General features: G+C 36.7%; 1 protein-coding gene across 1 annotated transcript in view; it reads right to left on the bottom strand.

Moving 5' to 3' along the window:
- The window catches only part of LOC107189529 (transcription factor collier), a 131,147-nt gene that overhangs the window by 79,222 nt on the left and 31,521 nt on the right, over nucleotides 1-20,404 (bottom strand). The window contains exons 5-6 of the mRNA XM_015578087.1: nucleotides 7,360-7,433; nucleotides 6,766-6,834 (exon numbers count right to left, since the gene is read on the bottom strand). Coding sequence (XP_015433573.1) covers nucleotides 6,766-6,834; nucleotides 7,360-7,433 — 143 coding nt within the window. The remainder of the gene's footprint in view (nucleotides 1-6,765; nucleotides 6,835-7,359; nucleotides 7,434-20,404) is intronic.

Genomic DNA, 20,404 nt, shown 5'->3' with positions numbered 1-20,404 from the left:
TGTTCAGGCATGATGACCTCGACAACATATTATAAGATCATTGAAATCGGTAAAGACTACTTTTTAACTTCTAAATAATTACTTTAAAAATTTTGCAAAAAAATGTCCTTAAACAAAATATCATCTAAACAGTCTACTAAGTTAAAATGTGTAATCGAATATGTTTTTTATCCTTAAAAAAGATTCAGGCCTGAAATTTCAGAGTTAAAATAAAAAATATGGGCCATCTCGATAATTTCCATTCACGAAAATATAATCACTCGTGCTTATCAATTAAGTTGGTCATTCGATAAGCAAGAGCGTAATACAGGAATTCGTACTGTTAACTTCTGCCCGACCAGATCATTTTTATGCTATGCGTATCTAATAAAAAACAGATCCATTTTATCCTCGACAAAGTTATAGCGGCCGCTGGAGACCCATGTAATTTAAACTAAAAGTAGTATGTATAATGGACGTCGATGTAATTATTTAGGGATTTATGTAATCCTCGGTTATCTCATGAAATTTCTAACACTGGAAAATTGGTTTGCATCCAGCGATTCTGTACAATTAAACGTCACATGAAATAATTCAGACTAAAGTGAAAAATTCAAATTCCGTTTAAACAGGGTGAAATTTAAGTATAAATCAGATTGAAAGGGTATAGAAGTATCGTTTTTAACACTAGGTTTACGGGACGCGTCATTTAGACGCATTTCGAATGCTTTCTAACCTCGAAATTCTCTATGTGGTATACCTATCTCTATAGCTATGCATTAATTTCAGAGATCATAAATTGTGTATTATATAAAATAAGTTGTTTTTTAAAGAAAATCTGCGGGTTCGTTGATGCGTGCCGTGGAGATACCTACACGATAAGTGCCCGTAAACCTAGTGTTAAGTGAAAACGCCGATAGATCGTTGTATGCGCATATTCGTGGATTAAACTTTTGCTTCGTTGGAAATCGCGAAAAGAATTTTCGTAGCTTTTCGCAATGGCACTAAAATAGAAATGTTCCCTGACCGCCCTTGATATCGAATCCATACTGATGGAGACTGGCGGCAAGGGTACGAGACAACGTAGCACGATTCGACCAAATTTGCATGCATTAACGCCACAAGCGCGACTGATTGACAATCCGTGTGTCATTGTGACGTCGGCCAAATCGCTCGAGCATCCTTCACCAATCGCAATCAATTAAGGTAACGATTGATTGTTACGCGTTTGGACTCGATGAAGGGAATATCGTGAGTCGGTATTTACGTGGATGATAGACGTGCCATTGAAAACCACAATAACACCAACGACGAGGGGTCCGCTTAAAAACTTTTCCCAATACATATTTCATCGGTCGTTTTCGTATAGCTTTTACTTCCTTTAATGTCATTTTATACCCATTAAAACAAACAACTAACGTCGATTGTAGTAAAGAACAATAATTAACACATTGATTGCCACAGTGAAAAAGATCGTGCGTATCCGGACATAATTTTATTTCGTTCGTAAGGTATGAATCGTCGAAAATATACATATAGGTTTAGTTAATAGAGGTTGTTGAGATTTTACGTAAAATTTTGTAACCATATTTAAATAATCCAGCCTTTTTCGAATGTACGTGTCACCCATATATGGGTGACATGGCAGTCAAAGTGTTAAATCTAGTTATAAACATACGTGTATACTATTGTTAGAATGATATTTCTCTTCTAGTTACATAATATCGTTGAAAAAATTTCGGAAAAATCACGTATTGTATATCTAAGTCGCGTCAGTAATTGTTTCTGTACAGCCCATAAATTCTATACAACACAGGAACAATGAACACAGTAGAAACAAATTGTGTCGATGTGAAAAAATGTGAATATTATTCAACAATCCACAGATTTTTACATGCTTTAATTAATGGTACATATAATAATAGTATACGTATCACACTTTGAACGCTGCCAGTTCTAGCGTGCAATTTTAAAAAAGTATCATTTTAGTTGTAAGTATTTGTTTATGTCCGTACAATAGTTCTTCATGTGCGCGATAAGGAAAGTACATTAGCGTTTGAATGAAAAGTTTGCGAACACTTTCCCATTCATAAATTTTTTAAGATATCATTGGCTTCGGAACAGTTCCCCCAAAGGGCTATACGTACCTATCTCAATGGAGTGTTAAAAAATTCTGGTGTGAAATTTTATAAGTGGAACAACTAGATATACTGTCCCACTGATACCGTGATCTTTGGAAATATCTATTTAGGACCTATCTGTCCCACGCACCTCCTTCAACCTTCTTCATAATAAAACATTAGAAGTACCGTTTACGAAATCTTTAACACGGCACTACATAGGTCTATACATACATATAATATGCTAGTAGTGGTGTGGCTCGACTTTTAAAAGGCAGTAGAGAAATGGTTAATTTACCTGTTAGCAGGTCGCGACGTTTCTGTTTCCGTTGACCGACGGCAATTCACGATTTTCGCAATTGCAATTTATCACCTTCGTCGCCCCAGTTAACAACAAATTTTCCCACCATCTATCGACTTTCTGTAGAATCGCGAGATGTACATACATACGTACATACATACATATATCCCCCCTTTCACGAGCGCTCGAACGTTCATCGTGGTATTAATCGGCTCGGTTGGCATTTCCCCGTGAAAAATTCTCCCGCGTCGTCCCCTCGAAGAGGCTATACGTTCCAGGGAAACGAAACGATCGTCGTCGGGCAACGACCGAAATGGAATCCGTCAAATTGACGGGGGGTATAGCAGATAGGCGTTGTGTCACACTGCGTTGAGGGTCGCGAGCGGTGTTCGAACGAAACGAAGAGGACCAGGTTGCAACAGCGGAGGGCCATGCGAGGACTATGATCGATGTCCCGAAATTAAGGGCTTGCTCACCGAGCAAAATAAAGTTAACCAATCGGGCCAACGACGAATGGCCCGCTCGGCCTTTATCGTCCTCCCGTTCTCGGCCTGCGTCGCGACGACCCGATGCCCGATTTTTTTTTCCACCGCGCCCCATCCCGTGTTTTCGACAAGGGGGGAGGGTGGGGGGAGGAGGGGTTGCCCCGGCGTGCCGATTGCAATTGGAGAAAGAGTGATACGGGGAGGTGAGGCACACAGTGAATCGAGGAACTGGCCGCGGACGAGGGAGAGGATTTTCGTAATTATGGAACGGCGTTTGTCCCGGGGGATTCGTCAGTCGGCAGAAGAGCCCCTGGCGCTGTACGGCCACGACAATGCCATTTTAATTATGCATGTTAATTGGTTCCCGAGCCCGGCGTAATACCACCTTCTCCAGAACTATTCTCGCGGTGCATCTCCTCGTCACGTTGCTGATCGATGCGACGTGTTTATCGAGAGATTGAACAGTTTCCCGTGATCGTCGATGTTTCGATCGTTCGCCTGGTACGATGTCCGAAATACAGATTATATTTTTTAAGTTTATCATTCCGCAGCGTGTTATGTCGAATTTAGTCCATGGAAATCTACCAGAGTGATCGGCTCGTCACTTGCAGATAATGAGGAATAACCAGAAAAGGACAGAAAAAGTAAATTTAACAATTTAGTACATTCCACCTTTTTTCGTTCTTCTTAACTTTTTATCGGCATGGACTGTAGACGTGTACTTGTGTTTAGCGAAATCTTGCCGTTGGGTAACGTTGATTTATATACAAAGAAGATTTTTAAGAAACATTAATCATTTATACAAAGCGCAATTAGGCCAGTGATTATGAAAGTGGCCTGCGTCAGATACTTTGCCAAAATGCTTCCGCATTATTGTAATATAAATCGACGTAACATCGAATACGTGATAAATTCAATTGTTTTAGATATTACATCTAGACCACTTTCACAATCACCGGCACAATAAATCCACTATTTGATCTTCCATTATGTAACATTATTTCTATACAGTAGGTAGATACATAATAAGTGAAAACGACTCTTCCGCGGCGATCATCATGGGCTGACAATGAGTGTCGTTGACAAGTATAAGCATTCAGGTTCGGAGTAAACCACACTCTAAAGGTTAATGTTAAAAACATTAAAACAAGAACTATGTCTATCCTACAATCGAAATGAAAATTCTAACTGCAACCGTGTTTCACTTCGTCTCTTCTGGACTGTTCCCTTCAACGTTTTTCAAGGGAAAGTGATAGGGTGAAAAAATCACCGTGTTCAGATAGAGATTCCGGATTTGTTTTTGTTCTTTTTTTAGTCGGATATACACAATTGATGGCGGTTGCGTTGTACTTTCTGCACAGTTGAGTGAGCATGTCACAATCGACCAGGGCCGTCTCAATCAAAGTGGCATTGATACCCTTCGCTCATTCTCCCGTTCGGGGCCCCCGTGTTCTGCATTGCGGTTTTGTTCGAGACCGAAAATCTATTAACCCACCGATGTATATACACGTATGTATATTCCGACAAACAACAAACGCACACATCGTTCGGGCATGGGTCGGAAGCTAATTTTAATGGCCAGAGAGACAAAAAAGCGTTACAAAGCTTTCATTCCCAAGTGACCAATTTTGCGTAAAAAAAGCCGACGATGGTAAGAGAATTATACTGTTAACTTTAATTAAATAGCGAATAAACACAATACATAGTGTACTATTTATTTAGCGTAGAATACTTTATGCAGAGAATTTTTTTACTAATTTAGTACTAAATGCTCTTTTATTTTAAAATTACGTTTCACATTCTTACTCAAACAGTAACGGATATATTCAGTCATTTTTAGTTAAATTTTGAATAAAAAATTTTGTTCTAAATAAAAGTTTTCCTACTCTTTAATAAGTCACGTACTCGTATTGAAAATTTATCTTCATCATTTAAACGACTTCTATCGACATTACTGATATTAAATTGTTTTTAAGAATGATAACACTTGTTTTAAATATGACGAACGAAAACAACTGGTTAGAATCGTACAGTTCATTTAACTTGGTTAAATTTCAGGTATTAGTAATAAAAAATGTCTGAAGTATCAATCGCTTTTCTTATATGCTTTCAAGAATGAAAGAAATCGAGTCCTGTGGCCACGGTTACATTGAAATGGGAGTTTTCTCAGTGGATAAGTGTTTTAAACATCAACTTTAGAACCATAATAAACATTATTATTAGTGTAAATGCTAACTCAATCCTTGAATCCTACGGATCGTTCATTTACTCTACGTCCGGCACGATCTACCGCAAACGGCGCAAACCAAGCTAAGAGACGTAGTCTAGGGTGGCGCGCGATGTGACACGCGACCGCAACGTGGCTGCATTTACATTATATCACGGTTTATACGATGTTACTTAGGTGCGTGCGTGCCACGTGCCGAACCAGCATTTTCGAGATTAATTTTTCTAATGCTTCGCCAGTTATGTTCTACATGAAGGTAAATTTTGTATGGCATATTTTTATATGTACTATCTTCAAGACATCAATATTACCAGAAGAAAATAATTAGCGTGCTGATTAAAGTGAAACAAATGCCAATTGCCTTCCTAGTCAAATTAACAGAAAATATTGGAAATTAGTTTAGAACAGTAAACATATTTGCTGTATACGTTACTTGCCAATAGTTTCCCAATGGCAGTGAAAGAAAAGAATAGTTCTTCCTAAACGATCATCTTTATAAGGTGGACATTAAAATTAAGTATATTTATGCGTTTGTAAAGTATTGACGGTTTCACGTTTCCTTTTCACTTTATGTGCACATCACAGCTATATCCGCCATAATCGAATAAAGTGTCTCGATACACAGGTCCTTCAAACTACGAAATCCATTTTCTCGGAAGCTATAAACAACACCTATGCCGGAGCGTCGCGCTTAAATCCTGGGGGTGCTGATACGAAAAGACTGCGAGGCGTAGAAAAATAGTTATGTGCAAGCCTAGTAGGCTTTACCCGTCCCCTACGTGTAACACATATCCTCTGGATGAGGATGAAAGCTCTAAGACACCGTTGTATTGAAAACCGGGAGTTGAGCACCTCTGAGCGCAAGATGTCCTCCTCAAGACTATCTCTGCCTGTGTCCCGCGGGAAACCTCTTCCTTCCTACCGTTCCTATCTCAGGACACTCTATATAGACTATTCAGATACCAGGCTCACCCTATTGTGTCTGTATTTCCAAGGACAAGCGTAGATGGTGGAGGAGGTCTAAGTACGCCTGAGTATTCGAGTGCTCTTCTACCTTGTAGCCTCACCACACCTCGTAGGAAACGTATTTTGCAAGCCTAAATATCCCGGGTTTCTAGTCGTGACGGTATGCGACGCTATCTCGCAGGTGGGTACCTTCAAGAACGTGTTATCTGGACCCTTATACATATATATAAACTGATATCATAAATGTTGAGTCTCTACGAAACCGGACTGTGTATCTGTTTGATTGTTAATGTTGAATGGAAGGTCCAATATTTCTTTGCTTGCATTTTTCATATTTAACAAGAGATGATTTGATGCTTGGCACTAGCTATACTTGTTTTTAGCTATACATTTGTTTTTATAGGCACTTACCCTTACGTCCCCATGTATACTAAGTAGATAATATATGTATTTATATAGGTAGGTTTGTTTAATGGTTTATACCATAAAATAAAGGAGACCTTGACAATAATTCAATAAAACTAGGTAAGATCAATTTATCTTCCCACGTGCTTGCCTAGAGAATGTAAACTTATTCAGATAGAGTTACGACAGAAACTTAGTAACCTCAACCTTAAATGCCAAATGTGTAAATAGAGGCGAGTACTTAATACTAACAAAATAGAATATAATGAATATCGCACTCACCGGTCGATGATCACAGGATCGCTTGGCGTTTCGTTTCTGTTCCCGCAACTTTTCTTATCGCAACACCGACTGCAAGGAAATAGGATAGACTCGTTAGACATTACTATGCATAATTTTCAGACAGCTTTTTTAGAGGACAAAGTATTCGTTTTTTGAACCGAATTCGATCATTAGGTCCAGAAGGTTCGGAACTTTCGAGACCGTCTAAAAACTAGCGGAACCCTTGAGACTTCGCAAGTTTGGGGGGAGAAGAGTACTCGGGCCGAAATCCCATGGGTCAATGAGTCAGCTACCCCCGGAGAATGACTACATCCTCGTGTGTTTCGTTACGTTTGGGGTTTGCTACCGCAAGGGTGGTTGCTTGCATAGAGAGCAGATCTGCTGCTCGTACAAACGTATATAAAAGAATGATGGTAAAGTGTATTGGTTACTATATCAAATTATCACGTTGACAAATTAGTGTTGAAATACTTATTTTAGAACGATATTTTCCAAAATGATTACCGGGTACAGCGAATACAATTATAATTCAATTCAGCGTTGAATACATTTGAATACAAAGGAAGACAGTTTTTGATAGACAACATAACTCACCTACACATCACCTCGTGTGTCAAAAGAACTCTGCACATCTCAGGATTCTTATCTTGTCCCTCGTACATGATTGCCTGGAATAGAAGATAATATCGTATTAAGTTAAGCTACACAATTTAACAGGTATCATATTCATATTTCTTCAATTTTTATGAATAATTTACTATTATTGCGTGTATGTGTGTGTAATGATCTTTAAAAGTACTGTACAATTATTTTAAGTGCACAAGAATGAATTCATAATCATTATTAAGTTACATCTTCGCAATCATGTTTACGTTAAAATAAGCAGAAAGGATGTTATATCTACATTGATGATATTTTACAAAAGAAGGTCCAATATTTTTTGTTCTTTATTGTGTCAAATAATTAAGAAACTAATGGAAAACATGGAACGGATAGAAGAACTATACAGATTACAGATGCAGGTCGTCAAGCTCCCCATAAGATTGGCAAGCTATGGGCGGCCTAACTAAATCCGTTAAGCTTCCTTCACGATCTTCTGATTGATTTTTATTTAATGACAACGCGTCGTTACCCTGTATTCATGTTTTCACTTGTGGGGAACAAGATGCGGATTAGCCGCAGAATAATAAAGGCGTGGATAGGAAAGCTTCCTTTGATCTTAGTGAAGGAAGTCCTTGGAACAGAGAGAAATCTCCAGCGCGCATGCGATTATTTACTTAACTACGTGAAACAATTTTATTTATTTTTCTGTAAGTCTATTAAATGCATCTTCTTCATTCTCGAGGAACTAAGTGATTTTTCCAATAATAATACCTAATTTGTAATTCAATTCATGAATATACACGGTGTATTATTCTGGTTGCCCTAACAAAGATATTATTTATTTATTGATCTACGGGTATATAACCCTTTAGTATACAATTCAGTTATAATCGGTCAATTGTAGGTAACAATGTGTTGTATAATCTATGCCTAAAAGAGACTTGGGAACTAAAGAAGGCCAGCGATAGACAGAATTTATTAACATTCATAATTATGCGGTTTATGCAATTATATTGTCCATAATTTGTGCGGTGGGTCTCTTGAAGTAATAGCACATGATTTCTTCTGGATGACACTGACGTAATTAACTTCAAGCGAATTATTAAAAATTATCATTTCAATTAATACTTGATAACATCATTTTAATAATTGCCATCAGATTTTGAATTGCACTTTAATTTCACTTTATATTGTTGTTTCATATTGTATGCACAGTTACTAATAACTATATATATTTACGCCCAGTAATACAAGCTAAAATTTTCTATCAATCTTTAACAAATACTAAATAGGTAATAACAAACAAATGTAGATATTCAAATGAATAAAACAAACGGAATGTTACCGATATCGTCTTCTGTGGGTATAGTATAATCTCGATTATCTGAATATTACTTATCATTATATCGTTTTGAGTGCTAAAAATTACCAAAATAATATGATTTAAGTATCTACATTAGAAACGGGTTCAAGATAGTATGAAAATCAAATGAAGGTCGATCTAAAAATATTGAGGGACCAGAATAAAACCACGCGAAGTAATTAATCTTCTTCAAATACTGTATACAAATGTATGAATATTGTAGACTGTAAAATAATTATTCAATTATGACTCACAACCTCATGATACGATTATTCAAACATCGTAACACCTAATTAGTTAGCATAATCGAGTCTCTACTGTACCTATAGTATAAACAAATCGGTTTGTACATGTACAGCAATATATCTATGGCTACATTAATATTCGAAAGCCAATAGAGGAGACCAGGGACAAACGTAACAATTGTTCTTTTTGAGTTTGTAACTTTTAAATACAGTAGAATTTAAAAAAAAAATCTTGTACGACGAGAAACCTTGATTATTGGACAACATAATCGAACTTTAAAACCTAGAATACATTATATCAATTTTTTGAAATAAGACTTTCTTTAAAATCACTCATTTGTTACTTTTGTTCCTACCCCTAGGGATGATTCTAACGCCGCATTTGAATGGAAAGAAATCAACTAAACGGAAAGATGCTTTTAAATGATATTTTTATTTAGTCTATAGATGGATATAGGCGTAGAAGTAACATCAACTTTTTAATTTTTTGTTGTTGTCATACCGTAATTGATAGCAGATAAGTACAATAAATAATGTTGCTTAAACTATTTATTTATAATCAGCAGAAGATAGGCCAACTCGATCCTCTACAATTATATTTTTCTGCCATTTAATATGTCTCAATAATGTTACGTAGCATAGTTTAACCGAGTTTGAGGCGTGTCTGGGAAACACTGTTTTGTTTGTAACATCTTTTGCAGCTAATTTATATAATTCTGTAGAAGCCAGCCCATGGTCTATCTTCCATTTACGAATAGTTTTGGTATTCTGGAAGAAATCTTTATCCCTTAATTGTTACAATAGCATACCCAGAAAACTAAGGGGCATAAAAGAAAGTCGATAGCTTAAATCAGGACAAAAGTACCAACTTGTTACTTTTGTCCCTACTAGCGCTATCTCTCATAAATACGTCAATATATACAAACCCAAGTTATTATCATGAAAAATGTTATTTCTATCTGAAAATACATTAATTATTTAATATAACACAAAGACCTTCAGAGGATTTTACGGAACTGAAATAAAAAGATACACAACTGAACGAGATAATGCAAACTTACTTTTGGTATATTATTTCAATAGGGTAGTCGTGTCAGGAAAACCGCTTACTGCTGCGTGTTAGCGACAACTGACGTGGAGAACAGATGGAATTTCTGTATAAAGATAGGAGGAGGGGACTGTTGGTCGATTGACATTTGTTTTATAACAATTGTTACATTCGTCCCGTATTACGTTTGTCCCTGGTCACCCCTACAATGTTAACTTGTAAACATTGCACAGAATTTTGTTCTTATACTAAATCTTCTGATATGTAAATAGTAACACATAAATACCATTAACCTTTACTAGACTCGTCATTTTGCTACGTTGTGCAAGTCGGGGACGCTATAAATCCATAAACACTGCAGTCTAGTAATAAATCACCAATTGTTTTTACTTTTATTATTGATTGTATATTTATACAAAGTATACAGCTTGGACGTCAAAAAAATATACTGGTGTCCGAATATTAATATGGATAACTGTACGTATCTCGTAAACGTTGAACCACGGAACAATAATTTCGTTCGCCATTCGTTACGCGAATCTGAAAGGACAACTGCTCTGTCAGTGGTATTCGTTACCGCGCGTCAGACACGTTAATCGTATCAGTTTCACGATTTATGTGTGTGCGTGAGTTCCTTTCATTCTTCTTTGCCCGTAACGACCAAAATTGCCGGAGTTCGTGAAGAAGCGATAAAATGTAAATACTTTGAAATACAGTGTCCCAGGGAATTCGTCGGGTTGACATTGGTAGTCGGTGCGCGGGAGCAGTTGAACACCGGAGGACGCCAACCAGGGGCTAACGATATGAAATACATTTCGCCTCGGCAGTTAGGTGCGACTTCCGGAGGCGGCATCAAATATTTATACGAACAAAATAACCGAATTGCAACTTAAATGAACCACGAAGACTGTATACGTGACGTCAGGTAAATCAGAAAAGGATCCCCCTACACCCCATACTCCCAGCCGCTCCGCGGAACTAAAAATGTCGGCTCGAGAATATAGAGGGGGTGAGAATAAATACAACGAAAAGAGGGGAAATAGATCGAGCAACGAAAGAGGAAGAGTACGTGTTCCGGGTAAAAGGAAAGCGAAAGGAGACATAAAACGTTACGTGCCCCTTGGCCATTACGGGTTTTAATAGTTGGCCAACATGCGATCTTATCTATACCGAGAATAATTAACATAAGTGTCTGCCTTGTACGCATTAACCCTAATTCTAAGATAGAGATGGTACCCGCTGAATAAGCGTTGCCTTTTCTTAAACCTTTCGTTAACGTTCTGCCGTAAAATATTTGTTTGGAAGTATTACCCGCAATTCAATAAATGATTTAGCTAACAGATAATCGACATCATCTGCTTACGATGTATTGCACGCGTCGTGTTTTATATACGATTTTCCGAAACCACTTTCTTAAGTCTGATCTGCATTTTCCCATTTGTTAATGTTACTAGAACTTGAATTCTGACGGAAGATACTTGTATATGTATATCTTATGACATTCTATTGCAAATTCACAAGAATGTGTTGCATAGTAGAAAATAAAAGTCAGTAGTTATTCAAGTCATGTTTTCATCACCCGTATAATGTTACATTATTTATAAATAGGTATATTATGAACACATTGTATATTACGACATTGTAAATGTCCGCGAAAGTCCAAGAAATTTCAGCTGTTTAAAACATATTTGAGATCGTATTTCCGAATACATAGAAATTTTTTTAACGTTTTATAAGATACAGAACTGTTATAATACATTTTGATTAATGTTTTTTATAAAAAAATTATATATATGTATCTACGTAAACTGGAAATTCTGATAGTACAGGTTAATATAAATTCTCATTTTTATGGAGCAATTTATAAAAATGGAAATTCACCATGAATAGTTATTACGTTAAGAACAAAAATAAAATTGTTATCAAACTCCGCCAAATATTGTATTTTGTTGAAATTAACAAATTCACGTATGTATGCTATTGTATATTACAAATGTATAAATTCTGGGATCTAGTAATTATTTAGAATAAAGGTATTCTAGCTTTCGGAGAAACTAATAGTTTCAGGTTGGTGACATTGCTTGTGTAATCTTGAGCAGTGTGCACATGTCACCTGTGTATAATAATCGTTGTTTATACACCTAACAACCATAGGGTAGGTCATGTAGAGCTTGTGATATGGCAGGCGATATTATTTGCTTAGCGACCATTACCACTGGTACGGAAAGTGTTGGTTTGCATACCTGTCGCACTTACGGGCAATTTCAAGCAATTACTTTTTACCACGTCGTTCATTCTTGCGAAACGCCATCTCCTTATTTGTTTTCATTGCCATTAGAGTCGATCACGCTCTGCTTATCGATAACGTATGTGTGCACGTCTACAGATATTGAGATCGATCGGAAATTACTTTCATCTGGTGTCAGCCGTACATAGGTATCTTGGATCTCGTTGAAGTCATGAATGATTGCACAGGACTTACGCTGTCAACATTGACAGGCAAGTTATCTTGTAATTTATAGTTGAGATATTAGCTTCTCTATGTAACTTTCATCTCGTCTAATCCGATACTCGACTATCCTCACTTTTAGTGCATAATGTCTGAAAATTTGGTTCTGTAGCTCTCCGAAGACGGTTATTTTTGATGATTGGTCTGCTTTGACTTAGATCTTTTTTTGAACTGAATATTCTTCAAAGTATGCTGGTCTTCTTATCGAATGCTAATACATATAAGCAACGCTCCACTTAGTTTTTGTAAGCTGAAATTGAGTCAGAAGTTTCTGAAATCTTAGGTGAACGTGGACCGAGACTGCCCAGACACGTTGTATTAACAGTTTCTTATTCCTTGACTTATCCCTGAATATATCCATGGTTGTATCAGTGAACGTCTTGAGTGGTAGTTGTTCAAGAAAGCAGTGAAAGGTTGGACGCAATGTCAGACGACACTAGGGATACGACGTCTGAGGATAGACCAGTCAGCACCAACCCCTCAGGGGCCTTTCCTTCGTCGCCCTTTAGTCCCAGCGGATACATTTGGGCCTCCCCGCTTCCCCTCAATTCCCACGGGAATTACTTACGAAGGATTAATAGCGACAACACACTTCCACCGTTCATTTAAAAAATTTTCATCAAATTATGTTTGTCCGTCTTTGATTCAAGTAACCAGTTTTAACGATCTATTAAAGGTAAAGTACGGTAGTACGATTGTGGAAATTTAAACACGTATTTCATACCGACTGCAAATATTATATTTAATGTAATAAAGTGTATTCTTCGTTGTTTTATATATTGGTACACATTTTTAATGAAATAATCGTCTATTGCTCAAAGTTAAACAGCGTAAAAGTTCACCTTAAAATTTCGAAGTTTAACTGCAACAATTAAGATAACTTAGTAAACGTTCTTTTCTAAATCTTTCAAGAAACGATTTGGAAATTAAGTAAAACTTGATAACTATGGTAAAGTTTATCCATCTTTTCATTCCTCTAACAATGAGTATATCAGGACAGTTGAAATTAACTGTTATTCCAAAAACGTGTTAAAACGCAAAATGACTGACAGACGTAATAGAATCGTAATGTTGTCCAGGACAAGTACTCGAAGATGACCATTAAACGCAGGAAAAAATATGGAGGAGAGTACAGATAAGTTCGAAGATAGTCATTCAAATATGCCGTAATGATTTCCATCCCGAATCGATTCGAAAAGTCCCCTGGGAATCTCTTTCTATATCGACCCTGCAACCCCCGACGTCTGACGTACACGCCGCTGGTACAACATGCATACAATGTTACTCTCACCCCTCGAAAGAATGCCGACCGCCATAGGGACGGGTGACACGCTCTCTTTCTCTCCTTATCTCCAGAGGATTAACTTATCTCAAACTTATTATTTCCTTAATCTATAGTTAAATACTCATATTTCAGTATTATACACGTATACTTGACGTTCAGGGGTTGATACCAATTCGATTCGGCTATGTTTAAGGATTAAGGAAGCTACGTCATCTCTCGATCTTGAATAGCGGGCACACATATTTCTTCCTTCCGTCAGATGTTTTCGGACAGTCATGAAAATATGAGTACATTGGCCCTGATATCGATGATCGATTTATCAGAGAGGACACCGTCGGTAACGTCGGTACGATGTTCTATTAAATCTTTCCTCGATTCCCGTCTGAATTCCCGCGGGTTGTGTTTTGCTACAAAAAAAAAAGAGTTCCGACTGATCATCTCCAACGGTGGATAGAAGTTGGAGCTTAAAAGGGTTACGTACAATTTCCTGCTGTTCATTCATTTAGAATAACGCAGGTACGCGGTTCCCCGGTTCCCCCATCCTGTAAGTGCTTTTTTATCCCCGGAACTAATTACCATTTAGCATTTTTAATCCTGCGAAAAAGCGCATTCCGGCCCTCCAGTCTTCCTCCCTCCTACCGCCCAGCCGGAAGTTCGTTCCCGAACGTTTACAACGTACGTTGTTAGCGCCATTCAGCCGCGACCGCTACGGCGCACACTCTTCTCTTCCTGTGGAAGCTGCTCGTATTTTTCTGGAAATTTTAGCGAGAAACGCACGGCAGTTCTCGACATTCTGTATTTTTTTCTTCTGCTACCGCCTCGTCGAGAGTCCTCCCGGACCCTCCGACCGTTTCGCCGAGCAAAAGTAGACATGGATATCTATATACCTTGGTCAGAAGCGAAGAAATTGAAGAACAGCTTAGAGGTAGGAGGGCTTCGCCACGGGCTTAGCAGCCAGGCTCGGTGTAGCAAATTATTGCGGATTTATAACCGACCACTTGATTCGGTTTCCGAAGAACTTGGCCGGCACTTTCAAATTGAAATTTACGGATCGCAACTGAATATTCACTTATTACTAGACCGCCAATTTTGTACATTTATAGCCTATAGGGCTCGGCGAAATACAATAAAAGAGAAAACATTTACCAGATGTTACTTGAGTTTTTCTGCTTTCTTCTGAACTAACTTAGACACTTAAGAGAAAAACAATTCCTACATTTGATCTTGTCTGCATGAATTCCTTTATAAAATGTCATTTCGCTTAAAAATCCGCAGTTTACTTACTACATTTCCTTTCAATATTTCGGCATTCATTTCAAGGAGGGCAAGTTTATTCTTTCGGTGAAACATTGAATTCACCACCATTCACGTTGCATGAAAAATTATACATATGTATATGTAATTTTAAGCCTTCTGTATTCGAGTATATTCCTTCAGTTCACGTATGATTAATGGAAACTTTCCTGTACTCGTTGATTCTTTCATTTCATCAAATAACGAACTGTTTAATATTACTGTTCGTTTAGTAAAGTTAGCAAGCATGTTTTTTAGGGTGATTCTTACATGGACCAAAGGAATTTTTTTGAAATTTTATTATGTCACCCCTTGAATACAAATGTACTATACTCTAAGAAACTAAAATCGTATTTTTTCATATTTTTTAAAATAAATTTTAGAGGTGGCTACCATTGGTGGAAAATTGGCATTTTAACACAAAGTGAACTTTGTATCTTTAGAAATGAATATATTTCTAATTGATACATAAAGTTAACAAAAAAAGCACTTCTAAATGGAAGTAGGTATTAAAGTTCATCAACACCTCGCCCCATTATTATCGTTTACAATTCTCACGAAATAAACAACAGCCTTGCTTGTTCTGTAATCTTCATTATTGTTTGAAATTTAAACCGTTGACGACGAGCACATGTCGATCCACGGCAGTGCCTTTTCAGCCATGATCACGTAGAAAATAAATTTATATTACTCGTTAAATATTGTTCAGTAATTACGACCATCCTGGTATCCCTTACAATATGAAAACTTTAGTATCCAGTAGCGACCTCTAAACCCTAATCAACTTTAAAAAAAATTACATACACTCTACATCTTTCAGATAGAAGAACTAAATAATACGGTGCCCCGATATAAGTTTAAAACTTCAATTTTAAGAACCACCCTAATGTTCTTAGTATAGGTAGTTTCAATTAATGTACTTTGTCATTTCTGGGGGCTGATGATAAAATAAGGGATATAAATGCAGACATGTTTATAACCGGATTATTAATACCTATAGCTAAGTGTTTTCTAGAAATCCCAGTTTGAAGCTTCAACCACGAATTCTATAGTATAGGTAAAATTTGAGTCGAGGTTCATTACTAATACAGATCCTAGTAATTAGTGGGTCTGTAAAACAATCTTTCTCTATACGGATTCGAATGATACTTGTCTTTTTTCGTTCTAGAGTCTAGAGCTTTAATCCAGAGAACCCTCGGCGTTTGTTAATTTTACAGGACACAGCCCACAGTGGGAACACGTCAACCCAGATTTGCTAAACACTCCGTACGAGTTGTTGCGCGAAACTCCATACATAGATAGAGTAAATATATATCGATTCTTGTGTTTGTATGTCTTCCTCTCGCTTTGGCAGAATGGAGGAGACGCGTTCAATCGAGGCTTTGATGTATAAATTGCAGCTTTCTCGTTTTCGATCCCACCTCCCCATCTAACTTTCTACTCCCTTTACTGGCACGATTCCACCATAGAGACGAAAAGGGTATCCCGGCGTCTATCACTTCTGCTTTTCTTTTCCTTGTGGACAATCGTTCCCGAGAACTATCCAAGCGTTTATTCCTCTCAAGATTCCGTTTCATTCTTTCCCCGATATTTCTAACAGTTCTAAATTCAGTCAGCTATATTTTTTTTAGTTTTAGTAGAATCAGCACAACGAGTAACACTTAAACAGTAATACCACAATAGTATTAAAACGAGGCATTCTGATACGTGGTGCAATCGTATCCATGGTAGAAATGTACAAGAGTTGATTCCTTGCACGAAAGTAACTAGAAAATATAAAATAACTAGAAATATAAAATTCTTTGTTCGAAGTTTTGTTTCCGAGAAAATTAAATTTGCAAAATTTGTATCCTGTTCAATATTACTTGGTTGGCGTGGTTATTCCTTACATACTGTTTCTACTTACAATCAACGTAAACTACTGGTATAACTCCCGTCCATAAGTCACTGGACACTTAAGCTACTTAACTTTACTGACCATGAAATAAGAAAAAATTACAGTTAAAAAGTTACTAAAATTATGAAATAAACAAATTCTTATTAATTCTATACATTGCAGAGAAAATGTAAATTATATTCAGTGTTCTCAACAATCTTAAATGTCTGTCTCATTCAGGAATATTCATCAAAATGTATCGTGGCACCTACACATTAACTTTTTTCAAATAATTCTCTCCTGGTTCCATTGAAGTCAGTTCCATCGGTAATCACTTCCACTCGTTCCTCGTGAATCTTGTCACGTGTTCTCAATCTTTTTAGAAATTATTTCCAGAAATATGCTGTCGCATTAAATTGGCACAACTGTAGATAATGTTACAAAATTTACCGCTGATTAGTATTTAGTAATTTTGAATAAGTTACGTTTATAATATCACTACCTTACCGAAAAATAGTATAAAGCGAAACTGTTTCAAAACAACGCATTTATGTTTTGATTTATATTTTACTGAAAATAATCAAGTGTCCGGTAATTTATGGACGGGAGTGTACTAACGTGTATCGGATGAATTTTCAACATCGATTGTTTCGAAGACCAAAGTTCGTACAGAATAAAGTTATTTTACAATTTCAACATATTTTTGCACGAGCTATCAGCTCGTATTCATTTGTATCATCAATACTGCCACACGTTGTATAATTATTGTAAAATATTTTTCTTTTCGAATTTGTAAAGAATATTACATCCCAAGAATACGTAGACCGTTTATTCTTGTTCTTTTCATTATGATTAAGTTTTTCCAATGTTTTTCAGTCAATTGTAATTCCTACAAACACAATATTTTGAGTTAGTACTCAAAATTCATATTAGAATACATACATAAAGCAATATTCGTGGTACTTTAAAAAATTACAACGTTCTATACATGTAAAGTTTTCCTTTTAAAAGCGACAGCACGCAATCCCTAGTTTCCTAAAATTTTCTAAAAAATTATGTACTTAATATTTATGTAAACCCACATAAACCTGCAAACTCATATGACTTCATTTTTTAAATACAGTAATAAAAAGTCTTCGCTTTCGTACTGTTTGTATACTTATACATATTTTTTTAAGTAAAAAGTTATTATAAACAACATTTAGATTTACATGAAGCCTTTTTATTCAAGCTGCACTTTACAAAATATTAGGTTGTTGCCCATAAGATGGTCGCTTTAGTTCTGCATTTGATTTTGTATTAAACATTATATGTACGAATTTTATTAGATGTTTTCATTGAAATACAAGTGTTACATTCATGTTATATTCATTAGATAATTACTTGAAAAACACTTTTACCTGTCATCTTTTCGCCGAATGGTGAAATCACTAAATAGTATTTTTTAGTAGAAACATACATAGATGCATCTTTATGAAGTTTATTTATGAATTTGGTTTAAATGTTTATCTTCCAATGCAACTAGAGAAAATAGCCGAATTTTACTGAGATTAATTCTCTATCTCAGTTAAATTTAATATTTAACATAATTGATTTTATTGCTATTTTAGATAGTACCTTGAAACGAGTAGAGTACACTATGTAATTGTGTAACAATAAAAGGAACGTTGTTAATTGAATGTTGATAATTTTCATTCATAAAAGTAACACCAAATATATCTATCAGTAAAATCGATCATTTCGTGTGCAACAACCTAATATTTGTGTATATGAAATTTTATGTATCTATACACGCTACAAATCTGTAGTAATTAAAATTGTGTAGTACTGGTCTTATAGATACGAGTCATCCTTATTTAAACCCAGCCAAAATGTTCGTTTAATATCGATTTAACGCCACAGACTGGTCACCCGTCTCTTATTCAACCTCACGACAACTCGAAACCGATTAATAAAAGGAATGGATCGCGAATTGAGAAACGGTCTCTGCCGACGCAAGGCCATCGCGGCTTAGTAATTTAATCAGCTAAAACTAACATCGGCTCTGTTTCCCCAACCCTCTTCGTCCTCAACCGCCTCTTTCTTCTCCCTACTGCTCTTCTTACCTCCGTAACCGACCAACCCCAAGATGATTTAATCTCCTAAAATGGTGCAGGTACCTATAGGCACTTAGGCCCCGGGGTCGCGACACGAAACAAAATAATTCAAGAAAGTAAGTGTATCTCCTGCGCGACAGACAGCATATCCCCTATATTGTGAAATTTACTTTGGAACTTGCTATGAATGCAATTACTCGAAATTTCTTTGACAAAAAGAAATAACTTTTCTATTATATGTATACATCTTCGACAAGATACCACCAACAGCAACATTCTCCAGTGATCTAGTATATTTCTTTGAAAGTCAAATCTTCGCATAAAGTTGGAAAATATATTCGCCGAATTTTTCATTATTGTTCTCTATCCGTGTGTTTATCTAATGGCCACAGCCGCATTCAATCCTGCACACACATCGTAGGCGCGAATCGCTATTCGTAGGAAGGCGTCCCAGCCGAAAGAACACCCTCGAACGCATAAAGGACTTATCGTCGCTCGTGATCGGCCCGTGTATTTGCGTTTGCTCGAAGGTTATGATCCTTCTTTGCACGCTATCACCGCACCAGGATCTACGGCCCTATGTACAGGGTCACAACACGTGGTTCGCGGACCGTGCGCAGGGTTTGCCACGTGGCGCAGATAACAGGATGGGGCAGACGCGCGACGGTGGTTGCTATCCCGAAGGGGTAGGAATCAACCCCCCGGAAAATTAAGTGCTTGTAGCTCAGATGATAACAGCGGTAGGAACGCGTCACTGCGTCTACTTCGCGAGAGTTTCGTCGCGCATAAATGGTAATCAAAAGGGAAGAAACACGATAATTTACGGATCGATTGTTCATCAAGTTTCTTCTCGTCAATTGGAGCACGTTAAATAAGTGCAATTTTCATATTTAATCGATCACAATAAAATATATCAATATCAAGGTGTATGAAATAATTCCCGGGAAGACTTTTTTACTACGCCACTGGAGAGAAATACCAAATATAACCTATGATAATTTAATAGTTTGACTTTGGGAAAGTTTTTCCAGGAAGTATTTGATATACCCTCGTAAGTTAATACGTAAAACATAATATTGTGATTACAATAAATAATGATAAATCAAATCAACTATTTTCACGATGACCATAAATACTAAAACAATAAATTGCAAATCGCAGCAAGCTGATTAAAATAGTGTCGTATCAGTTTTATTATGTTCCTTATGCCTTAATCGTACTTGAATTCGGTTGTTTTTATTAAAGCAAAACCAGGCGCAGGGGAATTTCATAGGACGTTTAAAATTTTCTATTACACATGGAATCGTCTACTTTTCACTTG

The sequence above is a fragment of the Dufourea novaeangliae genome, unplaced genomic scaffold (assembly GCF_001272555.1).
Source record: "Dufourea novaeangliae isolate 0120121106 unplaced genomic scaffold, ASM127255v1 scaffold151, whole genome shotgun sequence".
Taxonomy (NCBI): Eukaryota; Metazoa; Arthropoda; class Insecta; order Hymenoptera; family Halictidae; genus Dufourea; species Dufourea novaeangliae.
This window is presented reverse-complemented; position numbering and strand designations above follow the sequence as displayed.